General features: G+C 40.2%; 1 protein-coding gene across 1 annotated transcript in view; it reads left to right on the forward strand.

Moving 5' to 3' along the window:
• Positions 1 to 20927, forward strand: part of celsr3 (cadherin, EGF LAG seven-pass G-type receptor 3) — a 238500-nt gene that overhangs the window by 68887 nt on the left and 148686 nt on the right. Inside the window, 5 exon segments of the mRNA XM_051949438.1 lie at positions 13788 to 14010; positions 17416 to 17531; positions 18777 to 18865; positions 19146 to 19160; positions 19557 to 19714. Coding sequence (XP_051805398.1) covers positions 13788 to 14010; positions 17416 to 17531; positions 18777 to 18865; positions 19146 to 19160; positions 19557 to 19714 — 601 coding nt within the window.

Raw genomic sequence — 20927 nt, forward strand, 5'->3', positions numbered from 1 at the left:
AGACACCGTGTTGTTGTGAATGGTGAGGGGGGCAGCACAGGGGGGCTCCTTCTGAAGTCCACTGTCATCTCCACTGTCTTGAGCGTGTTCAGCTCCAGGTTGTTCCGACCACACCAAAGGACCAGCTGTTCCACTTCTCTGTACGCAGACTCATCACCATCCCGGATGAGGCCGATGACAGTTGTGTCGTCTGCAAACTTTAAGAGCTTCACGCTTGGGTCATCTGAGGTGCAGTCGTTGGTGTAGAGGGAGAAAAGCAGTGGGGAGAGCACACACCCCTGGGGGGCGCAAGTGCTGATTGTCCGGGTGCTGGATGTGATGCTCCCCAATCTCACCTGCTGCCTCCTGTCTGTCAGGAAGTCTGTGATCCACTCACAGGTGGAGGCTGGCACAGTAAGCTGGAGAAGTTTGGAGTGGCGGATGTCCGGGATGATGGTATTAAACGCCGAACTGAAGTCCACAAACAGGATCCTTGCATAAGTCCCTGGGGAGTCAAGGTGATGCAGGATGTAGTGTAGTCCCATGTTGACTGCATCATCCACTGACCTGTTTGCCCGGTAGGCAAACATGGTTCCACACTGGCGTCCAGGTACACAAAGTGAACAATTATGGGAATTTAACAAGCACAGAGGCTTTCAGGAAGTACTTGTGCACAGTCCTCCAACAAGCCAACAGCATGTCAGCCCTCAGAGATGGAACTATATTAGGTCAAATGCTTATTGGTTCCAGGATTGGCTTGAACCAGAAAGAGAATGAGCACAATAAAATTCAGATTAAGTGGAAAACTGCACAATGAAGCAACACAAAATACCCCAAAAAACAAGAACAACAACACACACACACACACACACACACACACACACACACACACACACACACACACACACACACACACACACACACACACACACACACACACACACACAAAAGGGACACTGGCAGAAACTGGAGAAAAAAATGGAAAAAGGCAATTGCAGTTCCTCCAACTGCCACTTGAGGCTGCCTCCAAAAGTGATTCAAGCCAAATAAACCCCTACATTAAAATACACAACTTTATAGCAGAAATGGACATGTTTACAGCCTGATACAGAACCCAGTTTTGGTCCTATAGCTAATTCTCTGTTTATGAAACCTGTACAGTTGGCAAATGTTTATTTAACTCACTCATTTAAATTGTATTAAGGTTTAAAGATATGTAGAATTAACAGTGTGGCAGCTTTTAGTGACGAGTGGGTGCCTTAATGGGACAATCCATGGTCCATCTCAGCTCCACTCACACCTCACCTCTTTGCTCATTTTAGGATTTCCCAAAGTTAGGAGGAGTTTATCACTGCCAAGATGGTGACGATTGGAGCCTCCACTGTAAGGCTGCATACCAATATCCATACTTTCATACTATATAGGATACCAGAAAAAGATTTAGTACATTGCAATACATAGTGTGTCAAACGTAGTATGCCAAAAACACATCTGGTCATGACATGCTTTTTTGTGCATTCTGACCCACAATCCTCTGTGCAGTTACGGCATGTACGTCACAGTGTCATTTACGAATATAAACATGCATGACAGTTCATTTTTCACTAAATGCTGTGGAGGTCAAAGTTTGACACAATATTACAATCATGTAGTATGTCCTATTAGTATCATAGACTGTATATATAGTGGACGTAGCATCTGGCTCCAGAATTGAAGCCAACCCGGAAGTGTCAAAAACTTGCAATATCTCGCTGTCCGCTAGGGTTGGCTCCAAGAAGCTTTTGCTCCATAGACCCCAATTCATTTTTGGAAAAAATAAAATTTGATAGACTGATTTTCTACAGCTCGGGATTTTTTTCCCGTTAGTTTTCATGGTCAAAATGAGAGATCAGGTGGCCGATCTTAAAATAAATCAATACTGAATTTTAAATAAATTGTTAAAGTTGGCGGAGCCAGGGGGCGTGGGTATACTTGATGGACAGCAACAGAAGCCTCTGCGGTAAAATGTGGGCGGGATAAGAGAGTCCTCAGCCAATCCTGCCCCTAGTTGCTCTCCGGTCCAGCCTGTTTGATGACGCTTTTTACGTCACTGGCTCCAAAAAATCCAAAACGGCGACCAGGAAGTAGCAAAATCCGGGCTTCATTTTCTCGGCGTTGAAACCAACGGGTGACATCACGGTTAGTTTACGCCTGATTAGTATACATACTGCATGAAACAGTACTCACTTCACGAGGGCATCTGCCACATGTACTTAGAGTAAAAAAAGAAATGTGTGATTCTGAATGACACTGTAAGGAGTGATGTTGTAGAGGTTTTGTCCATCTTCAAACATGGTTTATGGTTCAGTTATATCAACAGTAACATGGTGCAAGTTTATACTTCTATTCTAGCACCATGTGTGATAATTTTAGCCCTGTACATCCCACAAAAGGTTTGTCTATCCTTGTATACAGTGTATGGTTCACTAAGCACTGCTTGTCAGTATTGCTCCTTAATTTTGACCCATTTTCAAAGTCTTTTGCCCAGTATGACTTCTGACTTTTGTGGGTGAAACAAAAGTACCAGCAGCTGCAAAAACATGAACAAAAGTAGGTTACATTTCCACTTGTTTCTCATGTTTTTGACACTGTCTGTCAGTGGCAGCCAACATCTACGACAGGTTGATGTGACAAAATTGACAAATTTTGCAAATTTTGACCATATGCTGTCCTGTGTTTTTGTTTCATCTCTTTGTGCTGCACAGAAACTGCTTGAGGTTCAGCTGTTTAAATTGACTGATTGAAATGACAAACCAAAGTGATGATATCATGTGCATACAAATCTCAGAGCTGCTCAGTAGCCAGTAAATAATGGACCAACTAATCAGATTACATGACATCAGCTTCCCTTTGGATGACGCATCTCAAATAAGACGAGCATGAATAGTCAGTTAGTCAAAGTCACCTGATGACAGCATCTGTATTCACGTCTGCAAGCTCTGATTTCCAGCTAAAGGTCATAGCAGCCTGTTTTCATGGGTATTGACATTCCTCCCCAAAGTGTTTTCTCTCAAAACACACGGATAACACGTTTGATTGTGTCTTATTTTTAATAACAGCAGAGGTTGTGGCCCTACTTACACCATAGTGCCTTTTAGAGAAATCATGCCTTTAGAGCACAGGCCATGTCTTCCTATTTCCTGAAATGTGCAAAGACTTTTTATTTGTCATTTAGTCGACCTGTATAATGCTAAAATGTACTGTAACCTGTAAGCTAAACACTTTCTGAATATGTTTTCTTTGCTTTTTTTTTTAGCCATGGCTTTTGTTACTTTGCAATCCTTGTTCCCAATAAACCAGAAATAGTCAAATCCATCCCTTCCACTGCACCAGATCAGGCTCAAAGACTGAGTATTTAGAACACCACTTATAATATATGGCTTAAATGCTTAAAAATTAATTAAGACATGATGCATTAATATGAAACATCACAGATATACATTGCAATAAATGAGGAGTTTTCAGACTCATTATACATCTCTCAAAATCGGTGGAACCCTTAAAGGTGTTTTTTTTTTTTTTGTGGGGGTAAAATAAAAAAAGGCAGCACCCTAACAAAAAATGCAGCAACACGAATGGAGAGGGGGAGGCAACAGGGAGTGTGTCAGCCTCTGGGGACGCACCATGTGTTGGGTGGAGGAGGGTGATGAGGCGGGAGACTGGGCGGAGCGAACTAAGATGCCGGGGTGGTTGAAGAATACTGGCTTTGATGAATAAAACATCGGCATGAATGAAGGGGTGGTGTGAATGCATTAAGCCAAGCACAGAGGAAGAAAAAAAAAGAAATGGAAAGAGAGGAACAGAGGAAGGAGAAAGGGAAAGAAAAGCATTTATATATAGACATGTAAAGTGGAGGGATAAATGGGAAAGAGTGAAAGGAAGGAAGATATAGGAAGGGGAGGGAGAAAAATAAATCAGGTGAATGAAAATAGTACTGTGCTTTTAAACAACAAGGGAAAATGTGAGTTTGAAGAGTTGGAAAGTGCTTTTAAAGTTGCTAGCATGGACTGTATTTTGGATTTTTATTTGTGGACGCATCTTTGTTGATGTGTTAGTCGTAAATATTTAATAGATAATAAATAAGAGATAAATAAAAGCTTGGCATTGAAATTGTCTCTTAAAACTCATTAAAGCATCAAAAATGAAAGTACTCACAATGCAAAATATCTTTGGTGGGAATCAAGTGTTTCTAATGTGTCCATATGGTGGTGTTTATATGCTTAAACATATCATGAGTGAAATAAAAAGCCAATGCCATGGTTGAGCATTTTCACTTTGAGACTTCAGATGATTTCATACAAAACAAACCTAAAACATCGATCCTATCAACATGGATTTTTCTGTATTGTTATTCCTCTTTAGAATCGGTTTTGGTTATTTTCTTGTTTTATTTTTTTGCTGGTAGACATATCATGAGCCAAAAAATGTTATTGTTAGTTGCAGCCCTGGTTGGACAAAAATCAATGTTTTGTGTGAAAAACTGTGATCTGAAAAGCAACTTAAAGCCGCAGAAAGAATGGCTTAAATCCTGGGAAATGTTGCTTTCCAGCAGTGGGGTGTGGGCAGGATATGCTGAGTTGTGTTTATCTGTACATGTCTTTGTTTGATTGCATGTATGCATTATTCGTCTTGCCTGCGTGGCCGTTTGTTTCCTTACTGGTGGGCTCATTAAGAGCCATCTGTGCGTGTACAACTGCGAAAGTCGTGTCTGCGTAGAGTTTTGTGTGCCTTCTCGCTATCAGACACCCGCTGCTGGTAGTAATCGCTTGACTTTTGTGTCCGTGTGAGTCTAAAGACAGAGCCCAAAGACGAATTACACACTTTATCAGTCCCTCTTAGGTTGTGTTTATGTCTCCTGTCACTGCCGGTCAGCTTAAATGTCTCGGTTAGTGGAGTGGACGCCTTCACAATGCCTGGGCGACAATAAAAAGCCTCTCGTGGAGTCAGTCTGAGATTATGTCTGCTCTGCTTTACTTCCCATAATTAGAATTAGTGCGTGTTTGTTGGGTTTTTCTGTAGTATGCAATTCGTATTCTTGATGCTATGTGTGCGGGCATTTGTTTTTCTGTTTGTCTTCCAGTTTATTTCTTCGTATTCTGTGAAATTGAATGCATGCATAATGAACTGAGCATGTGGAGGTGTATTTGTATTTGTCTCTGGTTAGGTCTCACCACACGCATAATTCATGAGTATTAATGTCTATTTATTTATTTTAATATTAATGAGAGGGTCTTTATGGTTGGGTGGCTGCAACAGACAAAGTAAGAAAAATGGTGTTGTGTTTGTGTGTGTGTGTGTGTGTATTTGCTCTGATCATTCATGCTTTCATTAAAGAATGGAGCACATTTCTGCCAGGGTATGTAAACTTATGAGCACAACTGTATATGTTTAATGTGAGAGGGGAAAGCTGGATGAGAGGAAGCTAAACAAGGATGGACAGAAGTGATAATTTCAATGTCCTTGGGACGATTGTAAGCCGAGCTGAGTGTTTGACTCCATGTGTGTCTTCAGGGTGATTCTGTGGTGTGAGAGAGTGTGGTTTGCCAGCCAAAACTGGCAGATATCAGCTGCCCCATGGCACTTTGGAGAGGGGAGTTGGTGAAGGGAAATGGGCTGACGAAAAGCAGGCTGGACAAATGAATAAACTGTGAGTGAATGACAGATGGAGAAGAGACTGGTGAGATGACTGCAAAGTATTTAAAGTGGTTTATATTTTACAAGCTCTGAATGCTTTCGCACATTATACATTATGATATGCCTTTCTAATTCTGCTGTATATGTCACAAATACACGGTAAAAATTAACAAAAATTGCTGCCAAACTAAAACTGTTAAATAAAAGTGAAATATATCCAAGTAATGTGCAAAAGTATCGTGTTTTGCATTATTTACTCATAAAATTAAGCCAGTGTAGCATCCAAAAATCTCTGCACTGCCACTGCAAGGTTAGTCTAGGTAGAGAATGGGCAACATGCCCTAAAGATTCAACAATGCATCTTTGTATTCTTAAAAAAACCTCTATGCATTATGTTGGATGAAATGAAGCATGGTGGTGGCAGCATCATGATGTGAAGCATGGTGGTGGCAGAATCATAATGTGAAGCATGGTGGTGGTGACAGCATCATGATGTGAAGCATGGTGGAGGCAGCATCATGATGTGAAGCATGGTGGTGGAGGCAGCATCATGATGTGAAGCATGGTGGTGGTGGCAGCATCATGATATGAAGCATGGTGGAGGCAGCATCATGATGTGAAGCATGGTGGTGGTGGCATCATGATGTGAAGCATGGTGGTGGTGGTGGCATCATGATGTGAAGCATGGTGGTGGTGGCATCATGATGTGAAGCATGGTGGTGGTGGCATCATGATGTGAAGCATGGTGGTGGTGGCAGCATCATGATGTGAAGCATGGTGGTGGTGGTGGCATCATGATGTGAAGCATGGTGGTGGTGGCATCATGATATGAAGCATGGTGGTGGTGGCATCATGATGTGAAGCATGGTGGTGGTGGCATCATGATATGAAGCATGGTGGAGGCAGCATCATGATGTGAAGCATGGTGGTAGCGGCATCATGATGTGAAGCATGGTGGTGGTGGCATCATGATGTGAAGCATGGTGGTGGTGGCATCATGATGTGAAGCATGGTGGTGGTGGCATCATGATGTGAAGCATGGTGGTGGTGGCATCATGATGTGAAGCATGGTGGTGGTGGCATCATGATGTGAAGCATGGTGGTGGTGGCATCATGATGTGAACCATGGTGCGGTGTGCACCATGGACAACCTATACGCATTTTGCATAGCAGGTACGCAATTTGACATCAAAATACGCTGCTACGCTCCGTCTCATTAAACTACTCAAAAAGCTGCAGACATCTGTGAGTGCTGTTAGAAATGTGGACGTGCAATACTCATACCTGACAACACGATGCAGCAGTGTAGTGGTGCAATTTCAACCATTCATCATAGAGTAGTGGAGAATAATGAGTCTGCCAAACCCTTGTTGACCCGCTCTGCCCCCACCCGCAGCAGCTGGCGGTTAAAACGGTAAAATGGTGTGTGTGTCTCTGTGTGTGTGTTTGTGTGTGTGTGTGTGTGTGTGTGCATGCGTGAGTGTAGCAAACAGACATAGCAAACAAGTTTAGCCAGTTCTTCAGTCATAATCACATTAGGACCAATGTGATTATTATTATAGAATGTCCATGCACCTTAGGTAGTTTGATATAACTTTTTTCCTATCACTACATCACAATGCACCACCACCATGCTTCACATCATAGATAGATACCTAGTTAAATAGAGATAGATAGATAGATAGATAGATAGATAGATACTTTAATAATCCCAAGAGAAATTCAAGTGTTCAGCAGTTTACATACAACAGAAAATAAAAAAAGAGGTTAGTAACATTAACAATAAAGGTTAGTATATACTCTGAAAATCTTGCTGTACAATACTATACTATAAAACAAAAATGCTCCTCAGATACTATAGAATACTAAATGAAATTAAAATTCAGTATTTACACATTTAAAGGAAATGTGATTTATGTGAATTTAGTGATTTGAAGTGACTTTGACAGGTAGTAGGAAAAAAGTACTGAACCCAGGATTACTGAATTTTGTTGCACAGTTGTTACTTTTTGCAAATTTGTATGTAATTTAGTAAAGCAGAAATGTACTGCATGAATACCATACTAAATGTTGTTTGTTGGTTGTTCATTTACAGATATTTTACTACATATTGCAAAAAAAACAGAAAAATACTGCAAAAATTCCAAAAATAGTTCTATTCTGTGAAATTTAGTTTTTTTTAATCGTCTAATCTGCATTAGAGTGTGTTTCCAACCTGACTGTGTGTGTGTTTACAGTGTTGGTGTCTCTCCCTGTTTATGACTCATGCATTTACGACTGTGGTCATAAGTTGCCCTCAAGTGTCTCCAATGTGTGGCTCAGCGTTAACGGCGTGCGAAGGATCGTCTCCGTGTGTTCATGTCTTGTGTGTGTCGGATAATATTTGCGTCCGAATGATCATGAGGAAAGGTGAAGACTTTGTGTGTTTGTATTTGTGTGTTGTTGTTAAGATGCCAGTGGGCACTTTGGCATCGTAGAGCACCACAAATAAAAGCCAGCCGAGACAGTAACATGATAAAACCCGACAGCCTCGAAGGTAGGGGCAGTGATCTTTGTGTGTTTGTATAATTGTGTGTGTGTGTGTGTGTGTGTGTGTGTGTGTGTGTGTGTGTGTGTGTGTGTGTGTGTGTGTGTGTGTGTGTGTGTGTGTGTGTGTGTGTGTGTGTGTGTGTGTGAGAGAGAGAGAGAGAGAGATTGAGAGGGAGGAAGAAAACCAAGGAAATATGAGACTGGATGTGTGTTTATGTCGGTTTGAGTTAGGAAAAAATGAGTATTGCATTCATTATTGATGTGTTTGCATTTTGGTTTGTTTATTCTGCGTCTTACTTTGTGTTTATTTGTGTGTTTGGAGCAGCAGGTTCTAAAGTGGGTCCTTAAGGATCCATCTGTCTTGAGGCGAGTTTCAAACCCTGTCTGCTCTGCTTATGTGGAGGCCACTGGGTGTGGGTGGGATTTTTTTGTTTGTGTGCAGCTGCTAAGTGTCAGACAATGTGTGTGTCCAAATACGCTCAAGGAGAGGCGAAACTGAAGAGAGAAAGTGAGCATGTGTTTGTACACACCTTTTAATGCAGAAAGAAGTGTGTGTGTGACTGTGTGTGTGTGTGTGTGTGTGTGTGTGTGTGTGTGTTGCGTGGGTGTTTCTGCCTCTCGGGACTCTCCACACTGGCAGCCAAATCAGTGTTTACTCTCTTCTGTGCATTTGTTGTTTTTTTTGTTTGTTTTTTGTTTTCCGCACAATTCTGAAGAAACAGAATCGAAAATCAGCAGGAAAACACTTTCACCCTGTTTTCTGTCCTGCACAGATGCATTTTCAAATACTACTCACCTTTATCGCTGCCAGGTGAAAGCTTGCAACTGTAATTTAGTACGGTGGTTCGTTTATTTTGTCTGAGGTTGCCCTGTGCAGAAAAATTGCTCTTACTGCTGCCGTCTCAGGAATCAACACCCCGCTGATTTCACCCTCTAATCATGGGCTGATTGATATCCAAAGATATAACATGCAGCTCTCACTTAAACCTGGGGGAAAAAACAGAGCCACTGATTTATATGTTGGAGAGGTTTCAAGACCCTCACATGAAGTAGCCTCCTTCAACACCAGCTCTTAAAATGGCTCTTAGCTGAAATAACACATCCTTTCCTGAGTGTGTCAAATGCCCTCAAAGCAGCGATGATTGTGAGTAGCTGATTGCATTTCTGAATGCAATGCTTACATATTTTCAAAGTGAAAGACACAGTCAGCCTCTCTGTCCTTTTGTTTGTGGGGTCTGATCATTTTCCCTTTGATAACTATTCATTCATCAGCTAAGCTTAGATTTTGTTTTTTTCCCCAGACTTAGCTGTGATTTTCTAAAGACAACATGCTGTTTAAATCTGTCATTTGGTTTCTTGGTTCAGAGATTTATTATATTTTTGCTAGCTTTAGCAGGCGGCATGCAGTTTTACCCAATTCTTTCTTGCAAAACTGCTCACCCTCTCTCAGGTTTTTCAAGCCTTTTTTAACGCCAGCCACAGATTTTCAGTTGGATTTTTGTCTGGACTCTCACTCTCACAGGCTGCATCAGTCTTGTCCACCAGTATTTCCTCAATACTTTGCTCCATTCATTTTACTCTCTACCTTTACAAGCCTTCCTGGGAATGCTGCTGAGAAGCATCACAGCATAAATGTCTGTGGATATACCAAAGTAATGGCTGACAAGATGACTAACAGCCTGCAGAAGCTTGACAGAGGAACTTCATTCCATTTCCAGCATGAAAACTATCCAAAGCACGCTGCCAAAATTAATCAATCAATCAATCAAGTTTATTTGTATAGCCCTTTAGAACAGCCCAAAGGGTGACCAAAATGCTTCACAGTAAAACAAAACAAAACAAAACAAAACAAGAAAATTACTTAAAAACAATACAGTAACAACACAGGACAAACAATCACACTTCCACTCACACCTACAGACAAATGTAGAATAATGCCGCTAGGCCATTTCAAACAGGAGGGTTTTGAGTTTTGATTTTAAAAAAAAACCCAGGTCAGTGATGGCGCGCATATCGGAGGGGGAAGCTTGTTCCAGAGACTGGGTGCAGCTGCAGAGAATGCCCAGCCATCCCAGAGTTTTAAGAGGAAAGCTGTCGTTAACAAACGTGATCAATAAATCAATTCTACTACTTAGGAGGACTGCTTAGTGAGAGAGTATTTATTGAAGTAAGAGGGGTAAGACGTTTGGAAGAAGACAGTTAGGACCTAGGCGAGTATTCCTCGACACCAGCGTAATTATTCTACTGAATCTTGTTAGGTAAATTCTAATAGGCAGATAGAATCTGACCCTTTAAACGGAGAGCTGGTCCTGAATTAACCTGAGGAAAGGGTTAAGGAAGGCTATACTGACCGACAAAACGCAACATTTTTGTTTTTGCTCCCATTTTTTATAAGATGAACTCAAAGATCTAAAACTTTTTCCACATACACAATATCACCATTTCTCTCAAATATTGTTCACAAATCTGTCTAAATCTGTGATAGTGAGCACTTCTCCTTTGCTGAGATAATCCATCCCACCTCACAAGTTTTCCCTATCAAGATGCTGATTAGACACCATGATTAGTGTACAGGTGTGCCTTAGACTGCCCACAATGAAAGGCCACTCTGAAAGGTGCAGTTTTATCACACAGCACAATGCCACAGATGTGGCAAGATTTGAGGAAGTGTGCAATTGGCATGCTGACAGCAGGAATGTGAACCAGAGCTGTTGCTCGTGTATTGAATGTTCATTTCTCTACCATAAGCCGTCTCCAAAGGCGTTTCAGAGAATTTGGCAGTACATCCAACCAGCCTCATAACCGCAGACCACGTGTAACCACACCAGCCCAGGACCTCCACATCCAGCATGTTCACCTCCAAGATCGTCTGAGACCAGCCACTCGGACAGCTGCTGAAACAATCGGTTTGCATAACCAAAGAATTTCTGCACAAACTGTCAGAAACCGTCTCAGAGAACCTCATCTGCATGCTCGTCGTCCTCATCGGGTCTCCACCTGACTCCAGTTCGTCGTCGTAACCGACTTGAGTGGGCAAATGCTCACATTAGATGACGTCTGGCATGTTGGAGAGGTGTTCTCTTCACGGATGAATCCCGGTTTACACTGTTCAGGGCAGATGGCAGACAGCGTGTGTGGCGTCGTGTGGGTGAGCGGTTTTCTGATGTCAATGTTGTGGATCGAGCGGCCCATGGTGGCGGTGGGGTTATAGTATGGGCAGGCGTCTGTTATGGACGAAGAACATAGGTGCATTTTATTGATGGCATTTTGAATCCACAGAGATACCGTGACAAGATCCTGAGGCCCATTGTTGTGCCATACATCCAAGAACATCACCTCATGTTGCAGCAGGATAATGCATGACCCCATGTTGCAAGGATCTGTACACAATTCTTGGAAGCTTGAAAACGTCCCAGTTCTTGCATGGCCAGCATACTCACCGGACATGTCACCCATTGAGCATGTTTGGGATGCTCTGGATCGGCGTATACGACAGTGCGTACCATTTCCCACCCATATCCAGCAACTTCGCACAGCCATTGAAGAGGAGTGGATGCAGTCACATTTTATATTTTCAATTATATGAAATATAAAATGTAGAAATCTGTTTTAATTAACTTTTTGTGAATTCTTTTCTTCACCAAATTATACTGACAATGATTTATTGTTGAAAGGCAATGAAAGGGAAATACTTCGAAGCAGGTCTAAATATTTTTAGAGACACTGTACCTGTACTTTACTTGCTGTACCGTTTTCCTGGTGTGTTTGCTAAAATATCTAGAGGTTTAAGGCTTGAGATGTTGCTGAATAATTATGAATGCTCTTTGAGTGCACTAAGCAGGTTGATTTGGGGTAAACGCTTTTAAATCATGGAAGCCACGAGGGTGTGATGAGGGAGCCAATATATGTTTCTTGAACAACTGTAAATTGATATTAAATGTTTCTTTGAAGTTGAGGTAGGACATAAAATGAGAGCACAAGAAGAGCTTTTTAACATACAGTAAATATTGCTCCAATAACTTGCATTAAAGGTGGAAAAACATTGTGTTCCACACTGACAGTACAGTCTGATTGTATCTGGTACCCTCCAAGTCTGTTTCATCATTTAACTTAAAGTATGACTTTCTTTGGCTTTATCAGTAAACTCTTAAAGTCATGTCAATATTTAATCTCAACTATAATTTAAACTGAACATGTGAATCAGAGGAATTTGAGTGGAAAGTAAAGTCCTGCCATTCTGAGCTACGCTTGGCTGCACAGCGCTGTTTGTTTTGAAGGACTTGTCAATGAGTGCAGTGAGGTCAGAGACTATGACTTTTAATTGCCTGAAATCTCTGTAAGCTGTTTAGATAGTGAGGGAAATTTTGTCCTTTTTAAGCATTTTAATACTTACGCTGCGGATGCTGAAAATGTTCATATTCATTTAGTATATGGACACTGTAAAGAAATCCCAGTTGTATAGAGAATGAATTTATGCAGTTTATTTTTTCCCTCTAATTGTATAGAAAAGTCTGCAAAGTTACAAAAATCATCTGTAAAAAATTAGCAGCTCACCAGTTATTTTATGCCAATAATCCCAAAATTACATTCATAATTTATTTGTGTTATATATGTATTGTTATTATATATGCATTATTCTTATAATTCTTATTCTTATTATTCTTGTTATTCTTATTGTTTTTTTGTAGTATTAGTATTAGTATTATTATTGTTACTTTATTCATTAATAATTGCTTGTAATTACAATATATTTACTACATTTATATGCAGTATTTTTTGCTGTCATAATTTACTGAAACAATACTTTAAATGACAATAATTATCTGTAATTAAATATTTAGCTCTTTAGATAAAGAACAATGTACAGAAAATTATATTAATATTTTTCACTGTAATTTTAAAGTCTAATTAGTGTGCCACCACACTCTCATGGCTACTTATATTTTTAGAATTTGTCCCCTTGATATTTTACTTAAGGTATGTATTAAAGTAAAACTTTTTCTTTTTTTTTTTTTTTTTAAATTTTGGTGCTGGTGTCGACTTTCTGGTGCCCACAACTCAGGTTGTAACACAGACACTATTAGTTTTTCAACTCTTCCCGGGGTCTCTGCATAATTATTCATGAATAATTGGATGATATTGTAAGCATTCTTCTGAATAAATTAAACAGAAATGTTTGGGAATCAATAGCACAGTGTCACTTTGTTTGTCTTGAGCATAACACTGCTATTTAACGATCTGGAGCATGTGTTGAACTTTTAGGTCTGTCAGTTTATTAAAGGTGTTTTAATTGCAGTAACTCTCTAACTAAAATAATAGTGTATCTCTGCAAAATATATGATGGAATTGTCTTTAAATTAGTTATTTTGCTGAGAGATTACCTTAATTTTACTGTTTTTGTGTTGCATTCGTTGCTCGTTTTGTTTTTCTTTCAGTTTTAGTTTTTCTACAGTTTATCTGTAATTCTTCTGTTTTATTGTTTTTTACTACTTTTACTATTACCGAGTCACACTACAGATGAAGTGATTGTTGGCTATGCACTTTTTTGCAACGACAATAAAAAATTAAATAATCTATATATTTAGTTTTTTTTTTTTTTGTTTCAGGTGACCGCTGTGAGTTCGACCGACGGCAGGGCAGGTGTGTTCCAGGTGTGTGCCGTAACGGAGGAACCTGTCGGGAGCTTTCAGGTGGAGGTTTCCGTTGCGAGTGTCCTGCAGGAGGCTACGAGCGTCCGTACTGCACCGTCACCGCTCGGTCCTTCCAGCCGAAATCCTTTGCCATGTTCCGGGGTCTCCGTCAGAGATTTCACCTCTCCATCTCATTAACGTGAGTGCACCGAGCAGACTTAAAATTCAGATTTTTTGTTATGATTTTATACCTTTCTGTCTCCTCTTCTTGTTCCTCCCTCTTGCCTCCTGTCTCGCAGCCTCTCAGAGATCCATAAACTCAGTTTTTGTCCTCTTAGGGAGTGTCTCTCCTCTTTGCTTTAATCTATTTATCTCATCTCCATCTCAGAGATCGGTCCTATTATTCATGCCTTCTCTCTCTTCAGCGAGAAGTGCGGTTTCTTCTCTAGCTCCTCTTTGATCCATCAATTAACCGGTTTCCCTAACATCTCATTTGCTTTCTCTCTCATTTTTATCTTACATCTGATCATGCTTTCAGTCTTGAATGTTTTAGAGAAAGGCTCCATAGGATGGTGACCTCACGATATTTCTGTAAAAACAGGTCAGAACTCCTTATTTAAAGTGATAAAGCAGCTACCAAGCTAGTCTGCTGGTGCATAAAGTTCAAATGCTCAACTTAATGCATCAAAACATAATCAAACTTTTGATGCTCAAATCCAAGCTTCCTCTCTGATTTTTGAAAAGATTCTCAAGCTTCTCTGAACATTTCAGCTAAAATTACTTTTCTTTTTCATTCTACTTCAGTTCGAAATCTCCAGATTTGATCAATAGTGCACTGACCCATTGATACACAAGAATTAACACAGTCTTTTTTTTTTTTAACTTGAACTCGATTTGCCTTAATTACTGGAGAACAAATGTGCTGCAGATGCTAAAGCAAAGGTTAGTGGTTACTTTGTCTTTCCCGTCCACCATCTTTCCCTTGCTGCTCCTTTGCCTTTTCACATGCCGAGTGGGAGATCTGAAGTGGTAGCCTAGCCGCGCTAGACAACCCACGGCAACAAATTGAATTCTCTGCCAGGGTGGGTCTAGTTACCCTCCATAAGGCTCGAAGCTGGATTCTCCTAAAACTGGCCGGACGAATCACCATGAAGTGTAGAGTCAGAAGGCGGGCGTAACGAAGTGACGACAGAGGCGCGACGATTCTGACAGAAACAACCGGCGTACAATAAACAGTTATCTTTCGACTCGGCTTTGGCCACTGCTCTTAAAGATTTGAAGCTAAAATTCAACTTGAAAGATAAACAAAGGACAGCACTGAAGTGTTTCATTGAGAAGAAAGACGTATTTGGACTTATGCCGACTTATGGCAAATCCTTAATACACCAGTTGGCTCTGCGGCTCCGCTGGATGGGAAGCTAACGGGACTTAGCCACATTCCGCCGGTGCTCTCGGAACTACGTCAGCCTATTTGTTGCGTTGATTGGTTGTATACCTACCCAATTGCTGCAGAGGGATTTGATAGACAACCTTTTAGCCCGCCTCCCTCCCTGTCGAGCTTCCCTAGACCCTTGTGCCGTCAGAAACATGGGTGTAGCGTGGCTAGGCTACTGAAGTGGTGCTTCAGAGCAGTCAGGCTGGGCAATGTCATTTAATGATAGTTGCTAAGGGGATGATGGCCACCGTCGGAACGGTTGCTACAGGACAGGACTTTACAGTATTTCTCGACAAATGACCATTGTTGGAGAGTGAAAGCACAACATGTGATTTGTTGTGTTGATTGCTGCATCAATCCGCCTGTTCACCTCACACTCCATTTTCCCCGTGAACAAGATCCCGAGACACTTGATCTCCTTCGGTCAGGGAAGCAGCTCTCCCCCAAACCCAGAGGGAGGCGTCTTCAGTATTTCACCCGTCAAACGTGAAGCACATCAGGTGAAGGGTTGCTGAGAACAGATTTATTAATAAGATTTTTGATAATTTTTCAATTATGCTTGGGTTTTGAGAGTTTAGCTTTCTAAATTCCAAGCAGTTTCACCTTTATGGAAACAGCACAACTGTGACTAGAAATTGAGAGAACTCAAACAACAGTGGGCGGATGCTTCTCCATTGGTCGGGCATGTTTGAGTGACAGGTGTCCATACCAATGACGAATCTCTCTCCAGAAGAAGCTACTTACGTGCGGGGAAGTCAGTCTTTTCTATAGTCGTATGTTTGTGCAGCTGGCGCTGCATCTGTGGTTGCAGGCGCAGACCACTACTTATTCCACCACCAGCTGCAGCTGCATTGTAGTATCCACAATACTGAATTTACTGTGAGTACAATGCCCTCAGCACACTTCATATTATAGGCTATATAAACACTGTTAAACACGTTATATTAACCCGTTGCACTTCAGTTGCGCTTCAGTGTCCCGCCCGCGGTTCACTTTGAGATCTGCATAAGCAATTTGCTAAATCCGCCCACTGTGGGATGTTTGTGTCAAAATGATTCAATCGAAAAAAACAGGCTTCAAAACTTTTTTCACTTCGATCGGAAAAAAAGGTGTTTGAATGCCAAAACAAAGTCGAAACACTCCGAACACTTTTTTATTTGCTTTGATTGAAAATAATTTTCTTGATTGAAGCTATATCTTTTGTGATTGAGTAATAAAGAAACAAACGTCCTACTCATTTTATGGCTCAAAACCAAAAATATGACTTCAATCAGAAAATATATTTTCAGTCAAATAAAAACTGAATTCAATAATGAAAACATTTCAATCAAAGAAAAACGTGTTCGAATGCATTTGTTTTTTAGTCTCAAATATTTTTTTCTATTGAGAAAACGTTTATTTCTTTGATTGAATTTTTTTATTATTATTGAAGTGACCTTTTTTTATTGAAAACATTTTTTGAGATTGAGGATGCTTTTGTTTTCATTGAGTAATAAAGAAACAAATGTCCTACCCATAATATGGCTCAAATCCAAAAATATGACTTCAATCAAAAAATGTATTTTCAACAAAAACAAAAAATTTCTATCAAAGAAAAAACGTGTTTATATGCAATTTTTTGGGTCTCAAATATTTTTTTGCGTTTGAACAAGAGTTTTCTTTGATTGAAAACGTTTTTTTTTATTGAAGTGAAGTTTTTTCTGATTGAAAACATGTTTTGCGATTGGAGCAACTTTTTTTTCGATTGAAGAATAAAGAAACAAATTTACCTCCATATATTCAATGTCTGAGCCCAGGAATTAGAAGTGCAGCAGTTGTGAGTCATGAAAATGGTGCTCTTTTTAAAATCTGGTTGCATTTACAGAGGACAATACCCTTTCTAAAGTGGACTTTTTATGCAGTTGGATTCTTTTTGTATCTTGTTGCCAGGAGGTAGCATTTGTTATCAGTGCTACAGAAAATAGACCAGGAATATGGTTTATTAACTCCAGTACAGTTTGAACACCTTTTGTTCTTCCATAATAAGCGGGAGTCTCCAGTTTTTGCTTTGCTGTGAGAAATTAGGTTTTGTATTTCCTGCTGTATCAGGGTCAAATGCCGCATTATATGAGCCAAGAGTTAATAATCTCCTCTGCAAATGTATGAGCTATGTGTCATCGTATTTTCCAGTTTTGCCACGTTGGAGAGCAGTGGTCTTCTCTTCTATAACGGACGCTTCAATGAGAAACATGACTTCATCGCTTTGGAGATCCAAGAGGGACAAGTGGTGTTCAAATACTCCACAGGTACTGCATTTCAATATTCTGCTTACACTTGTGTTCTCTGGTCCCTTGAGGGAAGCCTGTGGTTGTATAAATAGACATGATTTGACCATATGTTCCCTGCATTTGGTTGCATGTGTTTGGATGTTTTTTCAGGAACATGTGCAGCCTGTGAAAACATATTTGTCACTTGGAAAATAAAATGTATTTATCTATCTAGTTGTGGCCTCAGGGACTGAATACTGCCAGGTATGGTTCTGGTAGACACAATAATGATGACAGAGGTTTGGGGTATCTGTACTTATTGTATGTATTTGGTGCATGCTCACATATAAAGCTGGAAACACTAGGATACATAAAAGCAAAGTAAGTGTTGTGTTTGCAATCTCCTCCTTTTCTCTGCATCATAAAACATGGACATATCTGGTATTTAGGAATTCCTTATCTTTGCGAAAATATAATAGATTTTCTATTATTTCTTATGCATTTTACACAAGAGCTGCCAAAAGGCACACTGTTCAAATTTGCAAGAGCTTCTGTAAATCAGGTTATGCAACATTTTGATAGCCAAAGTTGTAGGATTACAAATATTACTGAACATATTTATGCAGAATCTTATCTTTTTTATTGCATACAGGCTGTTTGTATATCATTTCGGGGCTTTGTGATGCTTTCACAAGAAACTTTAGGGAGTTTTTTATTCTGGCAAGATCTCATTCATATGGAAAGTTTGACATTTTCAGAAGCTACAGCTTAAATTTGAGTATATTGTTGCATGTTTGCAATTGCCTTCTTTCTTATTGTCAAAAAACATGGACATATCTGGTATCACAGTATTTAGAATTTTCTCATATTTGCAAAAATAGAATTGATTTTCTTTTATTTCATGAGCTTTTTGCACAAGAGTAACTGAAAGACGCACTCTCAATAGTTGTGATGGCTGCTGTAAGTCGTGTAGGTGAAGGTATTGTGTGAAGGTTTTACAACGTTTTGATAGTTAAAGTTGCAGAATTACAAATGTTCGGGAAAGTATTTATGTAATTTTTTCTGATTTTAAACAGGGAAATATCTTAAATGTTTACTGACTGGAAAGACCCACATCTCTGTTTAACAAGTTTCGCAAGAAACTTTGGTTGGTTGTGCAAATGGTTTGAATCTTTCAGAAGCTTCAGTTTAAGTTGTTAAAAACACTAAAAGTCGATCCAATTGTATGAACTTATTGGAAGATTTACTGCATGTTTGACACAAACTCCATCCATGTGTCTGCAGGTGAGTCGTCCACTCAGGTGAGTCCCTACCTGCCTGGCGGTGTAAGCGACGGAGACTGGCACACCGTTCACATCCACTACTACAACAAGGTGGGTTCACACCTCAGTGCGTTTGTGTCTCTTAGACCGTTTTGATCTCATGTTTGATCTTCCATTTTGCGGATATCTGTTTGATGAGAGATCTTTTGAAGTGATTCCGTGCTGGTAGTTTCGTTGTTTTTTGTGCTTCTATGGATAATAGTTCCTTGTACCGACTTTGCACTTTGAGTTAAAGTGTTTTGTTGCAATTATGTGATCGTCACCATTTTATTCATGCACATTCCGCCGCTCATCTCCTTTAATTTTCTACATGTTCTTTCATGTCCCTCAGCCAGCTATACGCTATGTGAGTATGAGTGTGCATCAGGGTGCACATCCATTTCTTTACCTCTTTGTTCCTTCGTCCCTTTTCTTTTTCTGTTCTTCTTCCACCTGCAGACAGTAAGTGGAGAAGTGAGCGTGTTCGCTGTCTTCGTTTGGTCTGTTTTCTTGCCCAAATGTTGTTATTTCTTATCCCACTAACTCAAATTTTCCCCTTTTTCTTCCTAACATAATGCACAGTAGCAGTGTAAATACTCGTGTTGAACCTGTTATCTTGCTGTACTGTCTGACTGCAGTGATATAAATTTTAGATTTAGTAGAAGCTGTTATATTCCTTGCATGTCGGCTTCTGTCATGTTGTTTGTTTCATGTTTTCTGTTTCTTTGGGCTCAATCTTTTGTGCATCTGTATGTTTGTTCAGCCCAAGCGCAGTATGAGCGGTGAAGCCCAGGGTCCATCGGATGAGAAGATTGCTGTGGTGAGCGTTGATGACTGTGATACTTCCTTGTCGCTCCGCTTCGGCACGCAGCTTGGAAATTATAGCTGCGCGGCTCAGGGCAAACAGACCAGCAACAAGAAGTGAGTTCTTCTTTCTGTCAGACCTCCATCTTCTTTTATTCTCTGTGTCTTTAGTGTTTCTGTGCCTTGAAATGGGAGTCCATCAAGAATCCTGAATGGAAATCGATGCCAAAGATGGCAGTTGCATGAAAAATGTCACAATTTTCCCCTCAATACGCCAAATTCTGCGCTTTTTAACAGCCAAAGTAGAGAATACTCAGACGTGTTGCTGCACTGATGCAAATATGCTGCTGGGAAACTGTACATAAACATAGAAAACTGTTATTTTAGGGTGTGTTAGTGTTATTTTGACCAGATTTCACTTGCTCAAGATGGACTTGACTTGAAAGCAGCATATATCTAGGAAATCACCCCAAGATATCTGCTAACATACATATCTATAACGATAGCAAATTCCAGTATAATTCATTCTGGTACTAAAACAAAAGAATTAGAGAGCACTGTCACTCACATTTCTTGAAAATCTGGAATATGTCCTGCAGCATGAACCCAAATACTAAAATATACTTCAAATTGAAACGGGCTCAAACAAACCAAAATTGGAATGCAAATGATGATTAAGAAATTAGCCATAATTCTGTTCCTACAGCAAAACTGATAACAATAAAGATGCTTAGAGATATTTAAACTGTCTTCCACTCCTTAATTAACCTGGCAATAGCCAGATTAATAATTGTGTAGTACTTGATAGTACTCCACAATATCAATCTGGGACCGCTCCATGTAAATCCGTTCGGAGGAAAGAGGCCCGGATTGGACAATGCAACAGTATGTCCCGCCTCTGACAGGTTTGTTTTTAGCCAATCGCGGGATCTTCACAACGAGCGGAGCCAATTGGTAGATTAAACTCTTACCAAAACCCGTAGGTAAAAAAGCACAAACATCTTTACCATCCAGAAATGCGCAAAGCGCCTCTCGTTGTTCTTCCTTCAAAGAAGCGATAGGAGATTCAGCTAAAACTGACTTAATAGCAGCATCTACACGATCGTTGTCCTCCGTTGCCATGTTTGTTTTGATCTACTGGCGCTTGGTGTCGTCTTCACACCCGAATATCCTGCCCCACACACGAATACTGCTGCATGATTGGCCCGTGCCAACTTGGCTCTGTACGAACAGTGAATGCGGGAGCAGTGCAAGATGGTTTCTTGAGAGATTTGTGAACTCACAAATATCGTGAGAAATCAACTTGCTGGCAAGGTTACTCCTTAATGCT

Source organism: Acanthochromis polyacanthus, chromosome 6 (assembly GCF_021347895.1).
Source record: "Acanthochromis polyacanthus isolate Apoly-LR-REF ecotype Palm Island chromosome 6, KAUST_Apoly_ChrSc, whole genome shotgun sequence".
Taxonomy (NCBI): domain Eukaryota; kingdom Metazoa; phylum Chordata; class Actinopteri; family Pomacentridae; genus Acanthochromis; species Acanthochromis polyacanthus.